Source organism: Larimichthys crocea, chromosome X (assembly GCF_000972845.2).
Source record: "Larimichthys crocea isolate SSNF chromosome X, L_crocea_2.0, whole genome shotgun sequence".
Classification (NCBI taxonomy): Eukaryota; Metazoa; Chordata; class Actinopteri; family Sciaenidae; genus Larimichthys; species Larimichthys crocea.
In genome coordinates, this window is record NC_040020.1 from 33,764,100 (window position 1) to 33,784,894 (window position 20,795).

Genomic DNA, 20,795 nt, shown 5'->3' on the forward strand with positions numbered 1-20,795 from the left:
CGGGTTATATTTTTCTAGGTTTAGAGATTCCTGACGTAATGGAGCTGAATGGATTTGGTTGGTGGTGCTTATAATATTGCAAAATTACATCTGTCAACTTTAATGTGTCACCTTTGTTTCTATGAACTGCTGACTTTGGCTTCAGGAGTGTCTTTTGAGAAGCCTGAATCCAAGGAAGCAAACTCTTTCCCAATTCTTATACTCCACTGACAAACTGTCAGGATTAAATAGGAACTATTTCTATCTCCAGAACAACTACAACACTGTTTCTGAAAAGTACAATGCATGGATTGATACCAGTTTATTTAAGTTATGAAATACAAAATAGATTTTGCATGATTAAAGCAGCATAAACACACTAAAACCAACAAAACTTCATGATTGATGTCTGTCTATATGACTGCTGTTAAACAATAAAAACACATTGTTTGTGTCAGAAAAACAGAGTAAACTCCTCCGAGGTAACTTGATGTTTTTCTTTTCACGGCTCAGTTTCATCTCCCCACTGTTAATAACAGTTATATTGGATGGCTCTCTGCCTAATAGTAAACACCCTCTCAGGTTTACAGCTTGCAGCAGGACTCAGACATGTGAGTACTCTAACAGCACTCTGCCACGGTATAAACCTGTAAACTGCAGGGGAGGAGTTTCAGTGTATGAATTGACAGGCAGTCTTTAGCAGTGTATGGTTTTATTACTGGTGGTGGTGGTGGTGGTGGGCCTGCAGATGAAGGCGATGAGTAGGGGGGGTGTTGAATCACCTCCAGCAGCTCTGACCGAGGCGTCAAGTCCTGGCATGACAACCAGTTTCAGTTTACCAGCTGCTGGATTCAATGCAGCAGAACGAAGGGAAAGGAGGCATAAACATGCATAATTGTATTCATGTTTGCAGATACACACACACACGTACAGACATGTACACACATGCATATACTACACACACATCTGTGTCCTGTTACATGGTTGCTCACTGTTTCTGTCCATTTTCTTATTCAGATGAAGTTGGATGTTCTCCATCAGATCATCGGTTAGAATAAGATCTTTAGAAACATATAAGAGCTCACATCTGTCCCTGAAGACTTTATTTACCCCCCACCTGTTGTAACGCACACAACACACACTCTTTTTTTTCTCTGTATGCTTGTAACATGTCCAGAAATGATCTAATCAGACATTCATGCACAGAAAAAATCATTAGTTATTTGAGTTTTACACCTTAGCATGTTAATGACACTATATATTGTTTAAACACATTATCAGCTCAAGTCAAGTGGACCGACAAAAGTTACTTTAAATGACAATGTTTACTGACCATCCCAAAAAAGAGAGTTAAAAAGATGTTTAAAAAGTTTCTCCAAATTATATTATATACTAAAATATAAGTGTCCATAAGAATCATTGTAGGCTGGGGAAGGAAACACAAGAATCTAAAAATATGGAGAACAGAAATTGGCCAGAAAAACATCCTTGTCAGGCAATTTTAGTTGCCAACATGTGAGCAAATCAAACCCAGACCATCGTTGTTTGTACAAATTTGACATCCTCACATCTGGTCAGACATTCAGACTGCAACAAGTTACATTTTGCATTTTTTCTACCGGCAAACTAGTACTATGAGCTACTTTTCTTCCTTGTCCTTTAAAGTTTCAAATAGTACCTCTTTATTTTCATTGTTGGCAAACAACAGCAGCCCATCAAAGAAACTTCCTTTCCAAATATCAACTTACTCTTAATCATCTTTGACCGAACAGGAAAGGCCTGGAGACTCACAGGAGTCATTCACGATTAATTCATATAATGAATTCACAAATATTCTCATTTTTATTCTGACACAGCTTTCCCCTCTCCTCATTTTAATGGTCCAATTGTGAATTCTGAACAGTCCATTAATAGTTTCATCACAGAGCAAACAGTGAAACTGATGTGAAAACCAGAGGAGCCCAATAAAGACATGATGCAGGCGTTGTGTATGGGGGCTGAGCCAGATGACAGGGAGTCATCAAGAGGGGAAAAAGAGGCAGAGAGACACAGTCAGAGAGAGAAAGAGAGAGAGAGAGGGAGCAGTCCATTGTAAACAATAACACAACAATATTAGTCCAGCAGCAGGGAGCTCTGGCTCTGAAAACAGTCTGTGTGTGGCAGGTGGCAAAGAGAATAAACTTGAAAATAGAAAAGGAAAGGAAAGAAAAGGAAGACAAAGGATGATGAAATGGAATAAATTAAAGAGGACCATTAAGAGGAAAAGTAAAAAAAATAGAGAGAAATCAGTGGAAAAGAGAGAAAACGAGAAAGAATTCCCTTCAGACTTTCTTTTTGATTCACAGCCAACACATTTACAATCGAGGAAGTCTCTGACTCGCTGCTGTTCCCTCCTTATCCTCCCCTCCCCTCCTCTCACCTCCTCCCTCTCATGCCGGGACCCCCAGCCCACCCCTTCCCTCTAGTGGGACTCCCTCGCCCTCCCTCCCTCCCTCCCTCCCTGCCTCTCTCTCTCTCCCATCTGAAGATTTAACAAAGCTCAGAGCGGAGCTGGCGGTCACAGTTGTGCCCTGGATTGTAGCAGAGACACAGAGAGAGAAGCGAGAGCAGCCCTCCTGCAGCCTGTTAAACAACCACCATGGATGTCAAACTGCTGGCACTGATGGCTCTGCTGGCCGTGGCCACACATGCACCAACCTCCAACGGTGAGTCCACGAGAAGCACAGGAGACAATTTGTAATGGGCCAGAGAGCTTTGACTGATTTTTGGTTGAAGACATTAACTTACATGAAATGTTTTAGTCATAAAGATGGGGAAGAGTTTGTGTTGTGTATAATCTGGATGTTGAGGCTTCTGTTTTTTTATTTTAGTCTCTGCTGTGTCGGAATGTTTCAAAGAAAAGTTAAATTAGAAAATCAGGTGGATGTCTTAAATCTTTCCTTGTGGTTTCATGTTTTAACTTGTTTCTCATGGTCAGAGCTTAACTTCTGAAGTTGTTAGTAGTTCTTTGTCAAGATTTATTGATTTGAATTTAGGCCTGATGGTGTTGATGAGTTTCATTTGTTGCAAGACAAGAAAGAAAAATTCCTTTTTGATATATCCCTTGTTGTACTAGTTGTTTAATACTCCAGTACTTTGGTACATCTCATGATTTACAGACATAGAAAAATAGTTAACACAGAGCAGACTTTTATTCCAAAATGATTTATTCTCCATTTTTCTGTACTGGCTGCCAAAATGTTTGTTGAGTTACTTGGTCATCAGTTAAAAAAAAATAAATCTGCTGCCAACTTTAATGTTTAATGTCAACCTAAGTGTTTTCAGAATCAACGGATTGTCTAAGCTTGCCAAATATTGCCTTTTGAAATATGAATTTTAGCTGTTTTTCTTAGTTCTTTGTGACAGTAAATTGAACATTTTCAGATTTTGGTCACAGAAAACTGCAATTGTGACAGGATAATTGTTATGTCTAACCCTAGATTGTTGGTACAGAAGCTAGATATCCACCACTACCCTATAATCAGAAACTCCTGCAGCTTTTGTTACATTTTAGGTTTTTTTATTTCCAAATAAACAATAAACCAAGTTGTAAACATTCCAGAAATTATGATATTCAGTACTTTGGACTAAAATCATTCACGTACCACTGTAGGAGGAGTGCAGTAGTGACCCCACATTAGACTCCCACAAGTTAACTTTGGTAGGAGACAAATCGGGGTGTTGAGTCGCCTGGCCTGTGTTATGTTAAGCTTGTTGTTTCAGCCCCAGTAAGACCCCCTGATTGCATATTAAAGAGTTAGGTCTAAATGTGTATATTTGTTTTTTCCCTTTGCTTTCTTTTAATTAGTTTCTAATTAGGGATAAACAATGCGGTGGTGATATCAGTGGATGCTCGCTTCTTGCCCCGGCGCTGCGTGCTGCATAATGATCCCTTAGTTTGCATGAGAAAAGACCCTGAATGAGTGTGAATCATTAGGCAGATATTACTGAGGATTTAGCCATTTGTGGCAGGACATTTGGTTGGTTGCATTACAAACATGCATATCAATAGGGATATGTTAAACCATAGAACAAAGGTCTGTTAGTTACACAAGATGCACTTGATTTAGTCCATTTCTGTGTTTATCTGGGCAGGAAGTGGCCATTACAAAGAATGAGTTGTTGCAACTATCTGCAGAATCAGCATCTGCTCTGTGAACTTTTATGATTTCTTGACACACTCTGCAGCCTCAATAAAGCATTTTTCCTTTTAAACCATGTGCATGTGATATATTGAGTCATACTCTGCAGCAGCAATGCTATTAGGATGGATTCTTAACATAGTTTTATTGCAGGGCGTTTCTTTTCATTGTTTCATCATTTCTTTGGAAAGTCTGTAAACTCTAGATTTTTAATAACTACAATTCTTTTGTAATTGCATGTTTCTGAGTTAATCGTGTGCATCTGTGCCCCCCCACAAGCTTCCATGGAGGCACAGGGGTGATTTGTAATCATTTTAAGAATGTACTCAAGGTGATTTCCACAGAGGCCGTCTGAGCCGCTGAGTGCTCCTTCATAAAAGAGGCAAATATCGGAAATTGAATGTCAAGGACCCTTCTCCATTAGAGTGGCCGCCTGAATGGTCCGGGAGTGAAAAGCTAAAAATCTGTATGTGTGTGTGTGTGTGTGAGAGAGAGAGAGAGAGAGAGAGAGAGAGAGAGAGAGAGAGAGAGAGATACTTCTCATAGCAGGGCTAATCTCTTTTTAATGAACATGTTGTTCAGAGAAATAGCAGGTAAACTCGTACATTCCCATTCTTTGTAAAGGCCTTGTTACAGTAGATTAAACACACTTTTAGTTTGTCCAATGAGGGAAGTAATGCAATGTATCACATTTTTACAGTGATCACAATCACACATTTTCATAATCTCACAAAATCAGTTGATGTTTATTTTTAAGGACTTCTCTGTGTCAACTCTTGAGCAGCATAATTGTTAAAATAGTTCAGGTCCTCGCGCATACATAAAATGAAGCTAATATAAAGGTCTTTACAATTTCATCTTAAGCTTTAATCAAGTGAATCAAAGTGATATATTGTAGTTGTAAATGGACTAAACAGCTGAAATGACCCTGTTTCCACAACTCTGTTTCCTATGAGTACAGAATTTCCCGTCTTCTAGTTTGATCACACTGATCCTAATCTGTCATTTTCCTTGTTGTGTGTTTGCAGCAAAGCCCATCAGTCTGGTAGAGCGATGCTGGTGTCGTTCCACCCTCAACACGGTTCCTCAGCGGGCCATCAAAGAGCTCAAGTTCCTCCACACACCCAACTGCCCCTTCCAAGTCATGTAAGTAAAAGAGTGTAAAGTTACTGATTATTGTGAAGAAATGTATCTCCTGATGTGAACGCCTGAAGGTCCTTTGAAGAATTCTGTCACTGAAAGATTTTAGTGAATTTAGTTGGATTTTAATGACTTAGTCGGTCAGTGAAGTCAAGCTTCTGGTATTCTGCAAAGACCATGACTGCTCTCCAAAAGCAAAAGATTAAAGTCATTAAAGACATTAATGCATTGATATAAAATAGTTTGTGACTACAGTCTCATTTGTGGCCACTTGGTTGCATGCACGGTGCTCGTCGTAGTAGCTGTACTTTGAAATAGCATGTGTAGAAATCAGGAGAAGTTATGTAAATGCGATGGCTGTATTGTGACAGTGAGACAATAATTCCACCTTGTGGCACTAAACATTTTCATTGACTACAACAGTGCAAGTGGTATTTGCACTATAGAAGCCATTCTTCATTTTTGTACGATTATTATTGATAATTCCACTTTAAGGTTTGTGTCACACGACATCTAATCCTTCTGACTATATGTTAGAGACCTGCGGCTTCATTATCCTTCATTATTATGTGTTTACTTTTACTAACTTTTTCCCATTAATCTGGTAGATAAAATAAAAAAAAATGTACAGCGCAGATGGATTGTGAGATTGAGAGTGGATGTGTGAAGTATGGTGTTAATATCCTTCCACTCTTTCCCTGATGAGTTTAAAACAACACGATACTCTCAGAAAGAGGAAAGCAGGGACGGCCGGAGCTCGCAGGGGCCATTTATGTTTTGCAAAGGAAGCAATAATTAAGGGTCAAAGTGATTACCTTTGTATTTCTGCTGACCCCCTATGTCCCTTCTCCACTTTTTTTTTATTTATTTCCCGCCTTGCAACACTAAGTATAATGTCACTGGTATGGAACACATTAACTAAAAAGCCTCATTCATTTGTTTGCAATAGAAAGCCGGACGACAGAAGCCTCACAGCCAAAAAGGCTAAAAGGCTGTGGGGCTTCTGCCAAAGAAGAGAGGGGTGGGCTGGTGACTGTTGGAAGGGGTGAGCGAATGGCAAAAGGTCATAGAGGATACACAAGGCTCCGACCGGGCCACAAACTCCCTCTAACCTCTATCCAAAAAACTGCCAGAGGAGTCAAGAAGTCATTGAGACGAGCAGCCCACAGAGCTGCTCCGATATCTCTATTGATGCGGATGAAAGAAAGCCAGTAACACTACACCCTCCTTCCCACTCTTTCCCCCCCTACACACGACCCCTCCACCCCCACCCCGTCCCAGCATGCTGTTGGTATTAACTTGCTGTGAAGTAATTACTACCTGCTGCTTGTGGAACTCCGGCCCTCAAATTCCAGCCAAGTCAATTAGGGTTTAGGCTCTCAGTTGGTCATCCAGACAAGCAGACAGATAAACAGGATGAAGAGAGACACATCAAAACAGCACAAAGCTCCCGAGCGGATGAGCTGACCACCTCTAATAAAATAAAAGAGGAGGGGAAGAAGGGGACATCCCTGGAGGAAAAGCAAACATAGATCCTGTTACTGAGCTGTTTGGCCTCCTGACTCACATGTTAGTTTGAGGGATTTGGGGCTGATGCTTGGATTGATGCTCCTGAACTCTTTTAAGTTAGAGGGCCATTTGCTCATTTGCTCGTGTGTGTGCATTTAAATGAGGTGACGAATAGGGGAGGTGGTGTATTAAAGAGGTAAGGGGGGGTTCAAATTGAATCAGAAAGCGGTGAAGAGGCAGAGAGGAATGTGTTTAATTTGCAGTGTTGTGCGATGGAGAGATAGAGGGAGGAAAAAGGGGAGCAGCGAGGCGAGACACCTCTTGAGTTGTTAAACTCTCATACATGACCTTTTGCCACCGAGGTGTGAGATCCACATGTTCGGAGGGGGTTAGACCCCGCTGGCTGCCCCCTGTGCGCCTCAGCAGAGCTGAAACCCACCCAGCAGTTTCTGATAATAGAACAAATCCTCTCCTAAATATTTGGCTCAACTCTCCATCAACAGGCCAGACTTCACTTGCAAGAACACACACTCTCTGCGACCGCAGGGCTGTTCATCATATTTGATGATCAACATAATCGGCCAACAACTGAGCTGTGAAATCCAATGTTTCTCCAAGCATGGAAGACAATTTATGTTTTCGAATTTTGAACTTGATCACATCGTTTTAAAGAGATCTGTTTATAGTCTCTTTAGTCTTCCTTTCAAAGATAATTCCATAAATCCACCTAAAAGATCATTTTATAAATATCCCAGTAAAAAAAACATTAGGAGCAAAACCAAAAACTGACAGTTTTTTATTTTCATTTCCTGATTTGAATCAAATTATGATAACTGACAACTTCAAAAGATGTTTTCATTTTTGTACTATTAAGTTATTTGAGTTGCTGTAAAAAGTGAATTCTCTCCGGTGTTGAATCAATACATTGTATCTTATCCGAATAGGAAAGTCTCATTGATATTAAATCTAATTAAAGAGTATTCTGGAATAAATAAGCAGCAAGGACAGGTGAACAATACATGAAACAAATATGCAAAAAAAATCAGAATTAAATAGAAATGTAATTGTAAAATCATGAGAAAAAATCTATCATATAAATAACTTAAATATCAACGTGAATCAACACAACAGTGATGGAGAACTTTTCCTACAGAAAAGTGTCCCACAGGCTTGATGATTCTTAAAGCTTTAGCTGTTTTCCAGTGTCCTAAAATAATTGTGGTTTGTATAGTAAGGTCTGCAACAAATACCAAAAATGCACCTTTCCTCTCCCAGTCTCTACATCAAACTATGAGTTAACATGTTTCGTGTGCAGCGTAGAGACAGCTTTACAAGCCACACAGTACAGTGAGCCTCCTCTCCAGCTGTCCGTGAGTGGAAACAGAGTGCTGCGATTTTTCACCGCCGATCGGAGGGTGACAGCCTGTTATATGCAGTAATCCTCCACTTTTCAGCTTGGATGTGTGATCGGATGTTCTGAGGTTTTTAGAGCTTAGCTGAGGTGTTTCTGAGCTCAGACTTCATAAAACATATCAGATATTATCCTGACTTATTGTTCTCGCTTCAACATCAAAGGTTGAACTGTAAATAGAGACGATATTTTTATTTTTTGTTATGATATGCACTGACAAAAGAATTTGGGTTCCTTCTGTGGTTAAAACTATGCAGAGTAGATGATGCCAAATTAAGCAATGTGATGTTTACACATTAAGGTGACAGTTTAATCCTCTGGTTTAAACTGGGATGTGGTTTTTTTTGGAGATTAAGTTGAGCGTTCGTTGAAGTAGACTTTCATAAAACATATGTGATATTATTGTGATTTATTAGCAATAAATCAGCTTAAGTTGAAGCTATATCTTTAGAACATTATCTCTACAACCTAAACAATATCACCTCCCAAACATGTACAGTATTACAAGCTTTATAATGCCTTAGGGAGTAATAAATGTAACTTATGGCGCCTTTGGGTTTAAAGAGACCAGACCAGCCCTTTGTGTGTTCAAGTTTAATAACTGCAAATTGCTTGTATTATACATTTCTGCCCACTATTACACAAATTATGGGCTACCGTGAGTTTTTGGTTAATTTCCATAGGTTGCAAGAAGTCAGTCTGATACACTATTTCAGCATTTTATGAACTTTCCATCACGGTGATGAATTCGTCACCTTTAAGTTCAAGTTATGTTTGTTGTTGCTTGGTTGCAAAATGATGTCATAGTGTTCAAGGACATCCAGCCTCTGAAAGGAGGTATTCAAATGCTCCCACACCATGATAGTGATAGCCTAGATAGTTTGTTGTGATGAATTGCCTCTATCAAGAAGTTCCAAGTTTCTACAAGTTGATTTACACAGTACTGACAGCATTTGGTGTTGGGAAATCAATTTACAGTATGTTTGGGAGCAAAAGATGCCAAACTGTGGGGAGGCAACTGAGGGAGAGTTAAAGGGAGGAGAGAAACATCATGACAAAGATAGTGTGTGAGGTTATAGGCAATTGATGTACTTTAAAACTACTGCAACTAATGTCAAAATTCATAACTCATACAGACATGCTACATCAGCTTGACTTGCACTTTTTAAATATATTATCTTTGATATCTATCACAATAAACATTTATAAATCTGCTTATAACTTGCTTGAGAATAATCATATTTTTAGTTTTCTTCAGTATTACAGTTATCCAGTGATAGTTATCTGCACAGACATGGGTACATTGCAAACAGGAACTGCTAATACATTATTCATCATACTTGTAATTGTTATAATTTGTCAAAACATGAACCATAATATAAAGAATATAGACTTAAAGTAAACAGGGCTCAAGTTGAAGTAACAGCTAACAACAATGGCACATCTCACAAAGCATTATGGTTATTATTCCAAATAATTAGTCCACAACTTAAAGCATGGTTAACAGTAGAGCATCCGTCCCATGTACGAAGGCTCAGCAGGGTTCGAATCCGACCTGCAGCACTTTGCTGCATGTCATTCCCCATCTCTCTCTCACTCCCCACATTCAGTCACTCTTCAGTTGTCTCTATAAAAAATAAAAGCTTGAAAAGGCCAAATAAATAATAATAAGAGTGACAAAATCAACCCCACAGTATCAGATTTGGAAAACACCTGCTTTGGAACACAGTCTGCAATATTTTACTGAAATATGAATGATTGTAGTAATAATGAACTTCATTTATCTAGCCCTGAGTGGAACTTGCAGAATGAACACCTGTAGTGTGAAGCAAATTATTATTCTAAATATTTCCAAAACAGCTAATTAACAGCTAACCAAAGCCACCTGTTCATTGGAAAAATGACTTAAATAGATACCAAGAGAACTATCTAGGGAACTCAAATGAGCCTCTTTAAGGATTCACGTTAATTAAAATGCCAGTCACATTTCTTTGAGGTTACTCAGAGGTCTTGTTACAGTTTGGTTGACCACACAGCTAATAAAATAGATACAATCTCTGCACTGTAGACTACACCATCAACGGATGTTCGGCTACAAAAAAAGCCCCGAAGTGAAAATATTCTCTAGTACACGTCCTTGAAACGTGATTTATTATACTGGGTTTGCCAAGAATACTTTTGCTTCCTTTCTATCTCTGCTCCTCCTGTTTTATGTGAACAACAGTGTAAGTGTGGGAATTATAAAACAAAAGGGAAAGTCACACAATCATGACTTCACAGTGAAAACACTTTAGCAGAAATACTCAGTATGTGACATTTAAACCTTCAAATTCACTTTTTTTTTCTTACACAGTGCCAAGCTGAAGAACAACAGAGAAGTCTGCATCAACCCGGAGACCAAGTGGCTGCAGCAGTACTTAAAGAACGCCATTAACAAGTAAGAAAAAAACCTCCTCACTCTCTCTGTCTCTCTCTGTGCAGACACAAGCACCACTGAATGAAATACAGCGCTCTTCTCTGCTGAGTTTAGATCTTACAAAGAAGAAATAAACCTCTGTTACAAATGACCATTTCCTGGTTTTTTGCTGACAATTACTCTCTGAAATCACTGATGTGGTTGATGTAAGCTGCTGAGTTATTATCTGTGAAATAATTAGCATCCAGCAAGAATAGTGATAAATCTGCCACTAGTATATCTGCTTCCTTCATTCTCATAAGCATGTGTCTGCTTCAGCCATGAGAGGAGTCAAATGTTCGTTATTTTAACCCTCTCAGCTCGCTCACAGTGGGTAACACACCTCTTCATGTGTTATTGTATTTTTAATTTGGCTTTTTTTTTTATTCCCAAGAAAAACTTTCCACATAATTATCATCACTAATTGCACATCAGCGACAGAGTTGTCCCAGTTAGGGGGCGGCATTGTGAGTAAAAAAAACTATTCATAGTAAAAAAGTGTAGCAGCTCATTCAGTTTTTAATGAGCTGTGCAGTTAAAAATGTGTGCATTCCTCATAAAAAAAAAAGTTCCCAATGTGTCTGGTGGTGATTATCACCAGGCTGCATGTGTGCTTCTTAAAACACCATAAACACTTATGTGAAAACAGACAATAAAGTAATTGCTGTGGGTTTTAAGAGATTTTGTTCATAGTTTAGTAAAAGACCTACGTGAATATGGATTTTTTTTAAATGTAGTCTTATCCTGGGTGTCGTCACAGTTCATATAGGCACAGCAGCAAACCGCCTGTCAGACTGTGAAACAATGACTTTTATTCTGTCTACTGTATGTGTCTCGATGAATGCTGCATGCAGAGGGTCAAGTATCTGTTACACATCTGTTGAACAAAAACTGTCCAGTGTTTCAGCTGTGTTGCAGCCTTGTTTTTAAGGTTTTCCACCGGGCATTGTGAGCTTATTCGGGAAACTTTTATATAGGAGGAAGGATCAGCCTGGGAACACAGTTGTTTAGGCGCTCATTATAGGAGTCATGGATGAATTGAGTGAGAGTAACTCCTGTTTGCACCAAAAATCTGTGTTACGCATACTGTACATATAAATAATAAGTGGATAGTTATAGTTATGTAGTGTGTGTGTCTCCAGTGTAAAGGGGGGTTTCTTTTTAGCGTGGCTGCTCTTTGTCAGAATCACCCTTTTTCATGTTCTGTTACAGTACATTTATATGTTATGATGTTCACCTATCAAAACTGTTTGCTAACACCTGAGGCCCCCAGCATGTCCATGACTGATCTGCTAAGAACAGAACTTTTCAACAGTGCCCAGCTGCTCGTTCATATCCTCCACTAGAAAGATGTACATGACCACCCTCCTAGAAACAATGTTCATAGGTGATTTGAAAGGAATCATTATTTCTGTCTGGATTATGTACCCCACATTTTTGTGTGTGTTGGAAACATACTGTATTTATGCACTGTATTTATGAGAGCTTATTGGTTAATTAATTTAATATTTGTGGGGTATTAAAATTGTCTTTAAACTACAGGAAATACATGTTTGTATATCACTGATAATTAGTCTTGATTTAAACATCGTGAACATATTCGGTGAATCCATTGGTGCTATTTCCTTTTGGTTCAGCAAAGAAAGTGGAAACAATCTTTTTTTTTTTTTTTTGCTCTGTTCAGTCTAATAAATAAATAGTTCTTCTGAATCTCTCTCCAGGGTGAAGAAAAACAGAAGACGCAATAACAAGAAAAACTAAACCCAAAATGAAGACGTGTGTCGTCAGACCTGGCATCCCCGGGTCGAACCTGTATACCTCCCTGTCACTGCTATGGATGTATGTAAACACGCTGTATGTACCCGTCCATCTCTCTGGGCCGCTTGCAGAACCAGCACTTCACCGCCAAACTGTGCCGTCCCTAGCACCGCCACCAATCCCTCTGGACACCCATGCAATCACTTCCAACCCTCCATGTTAGCACCAAGTGCAATCCTATCTTTGGAACAATGCTATACACGCTAATGTCAGATATATATGTGTGTGTGTGTGTGTGCCGGGTGATCGGCATGAACAAGAGAGAGTGTGTGTGTATGTGTGTGTGTGTTTGAATGTGCCTCACATGAACTAACACAGTACTGACTGTGTGTCTGTACTGTATATAATATTTTCTGACTTTACACAGCTATAAAGGAACAATTTGAGCTTTCTGCTTGACACACAAGGCTTTGTGGGTAATGCTACCTTCACTTCCTGTCAAATTAACTCTAAATATGAGCTGCTGAAACATTCACATAAGCTGCCTCGGAGGAAACTGTTGGCAGGTTTTGTCCAAATAGCCCAAATGTGGTTTGGCAAACTGGAGAAGTGTATCATTCACAAACAGAAAAGTGGAAATGAATCAGTTATATTTACAGAAATACACTTCAACTTTAAATGTTTTTTTAACATTACAGTAAATTTCATTTTTTTTATTGTTGATCTCTCATTCATTAAAAACAAATATTTGGGATGGTTACGGACTTTATTTGTGAAAACTTCTTCTGATATGAGGTGAACCTGGCATTACTCCACAGCTGAGGCCGGACAGGTTGGCCAATGGGGTCACGTGCAGTGGCCAATCAGGGCAGGCCATGCTATGACACTATCTTAAACTGTCTTCAAGCTTCCTGCATTATCAGGAACAAAACAGATGGAAGCTCACATATACACACTGCTATAAGAAACAAGCACTGATCTTATGGTGCTATTCAGTTAAAAAAGGGGTCAGAGCCATCAACATTGTTATATTTCACTGTTTATTTTATGCAAGATTGACGATGCGATGTTGTGACCTTTGTGTATGAAATGAAACACACCTTATGTTTTTCACAAAATATATAAAGCACTGTTGTTAGAGTCTGATATGAAAGATGAAAGAGAAAGCTGTTGTTAAGGTCATACTGTACTGGTCGAAACTATAAAGGCGTGGGACACTTATCAATGCAGCGTTTTATTGATATAAAAATATCAATATAAACAAGACCAAATATTTATACAGTAAATCATGCAACATAAGAAACCTGTGAACCTCAAAATGAACGACTTAATTCGTCATTATAGGGATTAGATAATCATGCATATCAATAAAACAGTTCAACTGCAGTATTTTCATACCAACACCTGTCCTTGGTAGGAAAGAAAAGCTAATAAACTGTCACATAAAACTGAAGCTGAATGATAAATGTCACAAAGGGAATGTTCACGGTGGCAAAAAGAAAGTTTTTGATTATCCTTTTTTTATATATTTGAGCCACTTTATTATCAGATGTGTTTTTAAATGTATTTTTATTTTTATATTGTGTATAATCTTACTAAATGTTTTTTTTTTTAATGAAATGTACAGTAAGCAGTAGATACTAAATGAAGGCTAGTCCATAAAAAGAAACAGTATTAAATGTCATTTTTAAGATTTCACGCAATATTTTACATAAATGTAATGGTTCGTTTGCAAATATGTTATACACAGTATGCAACATTTTCCTTTACCTAAGGAATAAAACACTGTTTTTTAACCTTTTTTTTTTTTTTTTACAATATGGATAAAAAAAATCAGCCAAACAAATCACATTTCGTCCTCCTGGTTTGTTGTTCTGTCCACACTGTTTCCTTATCAACCAACCTGAGATGTAACAACGGTGAACTGAATAAAAATCCAACACTCAGTGACTGAAACAAAAGCTGCTGTTACATGAGTCAGGAAACTATTCAGCTCGGCCCACCAGTTGTCCTCGTCGAACACAAGTTTTACTTAGGCTGATGTATGATGTGTCAATAGAGCCAATGAGCCAAAGCAGAACAAAACTTCTGAGTTGAGATCCAAGCGACCAACATGTGCTTTCAATCTAGACACTCCCAGCACCCCACGGGCTTTCTTTTCAGTTTCACTCAACCGCAGCCATGCCGCAGGATTAGTTTCTTTTTTTCCATAAAAATAGTAATGGAGGTCCTGGTGCTTGTGGTCATTGTTATGGTGTGTTTTGTTTTACATGGTCTATTTGCTGAGATCCTGATTACAGGTGTTGATCATATCAATTTGCAGCTCGTGTTGCAATAAATCCTGTAAGTGTAATTCATTTCCCATGAACCTAATATAAGTTAATGGATATTAATTTTACATCATTATACTAATTTGTTTAAACACATTGCTAAAAATGTTTCCAAACAGAGTGGTAAGCAATGATACATTTCTAATTTTATTCCATCCTTTTATTAACTATAGAGTTACACCTAGAGGAAAGATTATATTGTTATGTCTGTAAACTTTCTAATGTATATTGTGATATTATCTCACTAACAGGAAAAAGACATTGCATTACCTGTGGTAATTAACCACGTTGTTAGCAGCATTTGTTCATAACTGATTTATATTAATAATTTTCTTTTAAACTGACTTCAAGTGCCATCCCCTTAAGTATTGTGGCCCCTGTGGAAACATTTTAACATTACAGACAAATATATAGACTCTTTTATCGTTGTACAAATAGAGATTTTTCAGGAAGATTTTGTGTGTGGACACATTCAGGTTCACATTTACTCACCATTAGTGTGTCAATAAATGAATCAAAGTGGGTGCATGTGTTCTACTTTGGACCCCGAGACAATGTGAAATAACTTTACTTCTTTTGAGGCAGCTTCTGACACATATTCTCCATATACATGAGATGCATTAGAGTATTACTCTCTGTATTATCACTGTTTGTAAACCAAGAGGCAGTATTTTAGCTATGATACTCGAGCCCTTTTTCAATAAAGTCATATGAAACAAATTCCTCAGTCATTTGTGTTTGTTCTTTACCTTACCTTTATCTCTGAAAATTATGTTTCTTTGTATAATTCACTGATTTAAAGCTACATTAAGTGATTTCTGAGTATTGGGGACTTAAAAACAAATTATAGACTCTATAGACTAATATCCTGGACAGATATTAATATATTGGTAATAGATATCAACTTATCAAATTGTTATGGCTGACTACTTGGCAAACACATGCCTACTACTAACACATCAAGCAGACATGGAGCAACATGAGCATCCCATCGGAGGCAAATTCTGCCTAGTATTCATTTTCCTTTTAGTTTTAACTTGTTCTTCCAAATTCTGAGAAAAATATCTGGGTCTTGAGCTTCTTAGATGATGTTTGGCTTTCTTCACTGGCACTTGTATAGGGGTGCTGGTAAGGGCCATAAAACACACGGTCTATGTATTTTTGTGTCTGCTAGAAACTACATTTATATGCTCTAAATTAACTGCCAAGCAACTGCAAATACATTTTAGGAAAAACAAAATGCAAATGCCAAAAACATAAATAATGGGGAAACATTTTTAGTGACGTAAATTTGCAAGTCAAAAAATATTGATAGTGTTAAAGTTTAAGTTCTAGCAGCTGTAGAAATTATGACAGCATCAAAGGAAGGAGTCAGGTAATGTCGTTAAAGAGCAATAAAGTCCATGTAGGCGATGGAGTTGCTCAACAAAGCAAAACCGGATTTTAAACACGGTAGGACACCGTTTGTTTCCTGTTACAATAAGTGTCTTAACAAAAGTGGTCATTTTAACCCAAACCACAATGTTGAGCAATACTGAATCCACTCAAAGCAGCTACAGCATGATTAATGTTTATTTTAGGCACTCAACTCACTTACATTTAGAGAATTATTATAGCATACATTTGAACTCAGGCTTTTTTATGTGGCTAGAACTTTTTTTTTCTTTTTTCTTTTTTCTTTGCTGACATCGCCCACAGCAGTGCAAAGCTCTGCGTCTGTTCGAGGATCCCCATCTGCTTCTTAAAACTGGGGATGTTGACCGCCGTCTACTGTGGGTAACACACTGACTATGCGGTACTATCAAGTAGCTCAGATAACCACATTTCAAAATATCCAAACTATCCGTCAAACCCAAGTGCTTAATACACCCATCTTTTATTACAACTGCCTCCCTACAATTTCCGGGCATTATAAAAAAGTTGTATTTCCTTCAATAGAAAAAACATTGCCACTGAAATAATGCTGGCAGCAAATTAGTAATGTATAAATGCAATTTCTAAGAGGCACGGTTGCTATGTGGAGGCTTGAAAATCAAATAATGAGATAAAAACAGGAGCACAGAGTCAAGTGTTTATTCTGAGTGCTCTCAGGTCATTTGGTATAATACCTTAAATATCACTTGATACAGTTTTGAAGTGGAATATGGCAAGCAGAAGAGTTTTGTCGTTCAAGAACTGTCAAGAAGCTTTATTTACTAACTTTGATGGTAATCAAAAGTGGCTGCATCACACCTCAGACAGGGGGGATACGTTCCACGGATGAAGCAGCTTCTCTTTCCACAGAGAGAAATGAATCGGAGGAGAACAGACTTCCTGCTGCACTCTCTCCAAAATAAACCAGATCAAACAGAAAAGCATCACCAAGCCAAGAACCTCACACAGACAGTATGTATCGCGGAGGAACAACCACTTTGAGACTGACTGATGAATTATTCAACAGGGCTATCACTTGACATTTTCCACCTTAGAGCTGAAACCCATTCAGCAAATCTATTCCCAGTAAAGGAGCGAGGGGGAAGGCACATGTAATGCCCATTAACCTCCCCGTCTGATATCTTAACACCTGTCTTTTAAAAAGTATTCATTTGTGCTGGTTCATTACTCGTCCTCAGCACCAGGGAGCCCGTGCAGTTTTATAAAGCTGTCAGCTCTAATAAAGGGGAACCATGTAGAGCGGATTAATTTCATGGTACAGCTCTTACTTCTGACATGTAGATGTACACAAGGAACATGAGATACGGTTTGGACGCAGACCAAGAGGTCTGGAGGGTGAGAGCTACATTTTTGGGCCTTTTGGGCACATTCAGAAATGATTATGGGATTTCTACTCTGTGCTTACTCAGCTGAGCCCCGGCCTTGATGGATGTGGCTGACACATGTACTGAATGTTTATTAATACGTGTTTTCACTGACACGTTGCTCTGATCCAGTTCAGCACAGGAATGTAGAGGTTTTTACAACAAGAGAGAGGCCTCGGGTCAGTGTGTGAAATATTCTTAATAAAACTAGATAAAATACTACAAGCCAGTTGTGACTCATAAAATAAGTCCAGTGGGCTAATTGAAGTCTGAATCAGACATGTACGGGTCCAACCAAGAATAAAAGAGCAGATTGATGGAGAGACATGTCAACAGATGAAGCAGCAGAGTAAATGTTGACACAAATGGTCGAGGGAAAACTGGACCTCACACACAGTTCAAGGAGACAGTGAAGGATATTTGATGGAGAGCACTACACACTTACACTACACAGCGTAATAAGTCATACTGTGTGTGCTCTCCAAAGGTCCAAAGGTGATGCAGGAACCCTTTGGCTGATCAGTAACATGATTCTTTATTCAATCATCTTTAATCGAAATCAAATTTGTGGTCTTGAACTTATATGGACTCTCGGGGATTTTGACATTTAAGCAAATCATTTCCATACGGTTAATCATTGTACCTTTGACACACAGTGCCATTACAGATTTAATGACAATTAAATTAATTTAAAAGTGATTGCAAAGAATTTTGAATATTTATATGGATTACAACACAAAGTGAAACAGTCTAGCAACAAGACTTAGGATCTCCGGCCACCGAAGAAGCTCTAAGGAGAGATTAGGTGGCTGTTAAAGGAAGCCACAACCAGTTGTGTCAAGCAGCACAGAACAGATTGAGCAGGCCAGAAGTCAGACACAGAAACGACATTGAGAATTTTCAAAATAAAATACCAGGGAAACAAGGGAAACAATTTAACTAAGAAGCCTACTTACTCATAGTACATAGACCAAGAAAAAATAACAAATCTGAGCAAGTTAACAAAGTCAGATGGGAAAAATACAAATTTTCTAAAAAGTTATTACAGTTCATCCTGAGGTGGACATAAAGGTCTGTACACATTTTTAATGGTAATCGATCTAGTAGTTGTCTATGAGGCCTACATTTCCCTCAAAAACACAAATTTCAACTTCATCATGTCACAAGAAGAAAGGTCAGAGGATCACGAGAGAGTGAAGGATGCATCCTCTGGGAAATATGAATGTCAAAATTTCATGGCAATCCATCTAACAGTTGTTGAGACATTTTAGTTCGGACCAAAGTGGTGGACAAACGAATCCACACTGACATTGTGAGTGTCATGCAGCTGAAGATAAAAGTTGCCACAGGCTGCATTCAGATCTGACTAACAGAGACATTTCAGAAATATAGGTGCATCATTACTCATCATCACTCCAGGCTCGTCTTATAAGAGACAATTTAAAGCAAATGGGAAAAAGTAATTCAGTACAAAACAGTAATTCACCTTTAAACTTTAAACTTTAAACTACTGTTTGCTTTAGATTATGTTCCAGACCTATTCGACTGTGCACCTGCATTGAACATAATGGTCAACTAAACACCTGAAATGTGAAGAGATATTTTCTGCTCTCATGTTGAATAAAATAGTAACCACAGGAGAACGACACTGCTTCACTCAGCACGCTGCAGCCTTCAACTCAAATCACCTAAGACAGTGAGCATAACCAGGTTGGACAACAAATTGCCCGGCTGATTTGGTCTTGGAGGTTGTGGGTAATCCGGTGCGATTTGAGGCTCTTGACTGCACATCTTTGAACAACTTAATACCCAGCTGGCTGAATGGAAGGTAATAGGAAACATGTTGACTGCAAAACTGCACAGGGCACCATTTGTGTGTGTGTGTGTGTGTCTGTGTGTGATAGGGGTAGTGACAGTGAAGCATGTCAGTGCGACGGGTTCACAATCATTCCTTTGGTTTCCTGAAGAAAGTCTCTTTATGAAAAGAAGGACAGGGGAAGGAGACACTAACATGATGTTTCCTGCTCAGGATTTGTGAACATGACACTAAAAGATCAACTGAATAAACACACACAACACTAAAGAAAGTCTAAACATCCTCAAAAGCATACAGAAGCAAGCATGCACATAATACAGGAAAACACATGTAAAAAGTACATAAAGTTGTGAATCTCAGAATTTGTGTGCAAACTAATACTTCTAACCGTCAAGTTCACATGGATAATTTGAAGACATATATGATATTTTGTAAAAACTTTAGTGGTCGTTATCAACATTTATGAGCCTCAGCAGAAAGGGCTAGTCTAATCGTGCTTCCATTAAACCTCCCCCAAAAAGCAGCTGTCTAGTCATAGCATAGCAACCATAGCTAAGCATTGTGGGCCTGTCAAGCTTTGGATTTCTCCACTTGAAACGTAGCACATAGGACTGCAGTAAAACAGAAATGACTGGATTCAACTTTATGCAGAAAAGACAGCAGAGTAACCTATGAGTTGACCACTCTTCGATCCCTTCTTGCTCGAGTCCCTTCTCTCTCTGACTCTGTGGTGACCCCCTCAACATACATGCAAGCCCTAATTACCCCCCACCAGTGTTCAACTCCAGGCCTAAACACACAGACTATCAACAAATACCATCAACAAACACAGGCTCAAAAAGACAGACGAGGTTTGAGCTGCACAGAGTGATCACTCTTTTCATATGAAAGAGGAGAGAGACAAAAGTATTGTAGAGGGAGATGTAAGGATGATAGTTGACTATTCCAGCCGTCACAGAAACCACATATCCCACAAGACACTTCTTCTCTATCAAACCGACAGGGGTTTGCATAAACAGCTCTGGGGGGGTTTTGGAATGTCCTCAGATCCATCACGGCTGAGCGTTCAATGTTTCCCAAACCTTAAGGCGGAGAAAAGGGTCATGGGTAACGGTATTGGAAACAGGTTGATCATTGTTTCCACACAGGGACATCCCTTATGCGTAGACAAGAAATGAGACAGAGCAGAGGGGAGTAAAGAAGGAGCCGAAAAGAGATGAATATCATCATTTATCAGCAATGAGTCCCAATTGTTCCATAACAGAGAAAAGGATGTAATATGTCTTTGTTTATTAGCATTTTCTGAAAAAGATCTGAGAGAGAAAAAAAAAGGGGGATGTCATCATTCACGGCTCATTTTAGAAGACGTCACGTACAAAAGGCTCGCAATGATCCCCATTTAATGAGTCATTCCACTG

At 38.7% G+C, this 20,795-nt stretch overlaps 1 protein-coding gene across 2 annotated transcripts; it reads left to right on the top strand.

Annotated features, from left to right (window-relative positions):
* The first annotated feature begins 2,507 nt into the window (after nt 1-2,507).
* On the top strand, nt 2,508-15,483 carry cxcl12b (chemokine (C-X-C motif) ligand 12b (stromal cell-derived factor 1)). 2 transcript variants are annotated; one of them, XM_019254056.2, is made up of 4 exons: nt 2,508-2,684; nt 5,189-5,306; nt 10,574-10,657; nt 12,376-15,483. In XM_019254056.2, the coding sequence occupies exons 1-4, from the start codon at nt 2,618-2,620 to the stop codon at nt 12,434-12,436; spliced, it is 330 nt and encodes a 109-aa protein (XP_019109601.1). In that variant the 5' UTR covers nt 2,508-2,617; the 3' UTR covers nt 12,437-15,483. The 2 variants fall into 2 exon arrangements, with proteins under 2 accessions (XP_019109601.1, XP_019109602.1); XM_019254057.2 differs by having other exon boundaries at nt 2,509-2,684; nt 12,397-15,483.
* The last annotated feature ends 5,312 nt before the right edge of the window (nt 15,484-20,795 follow it).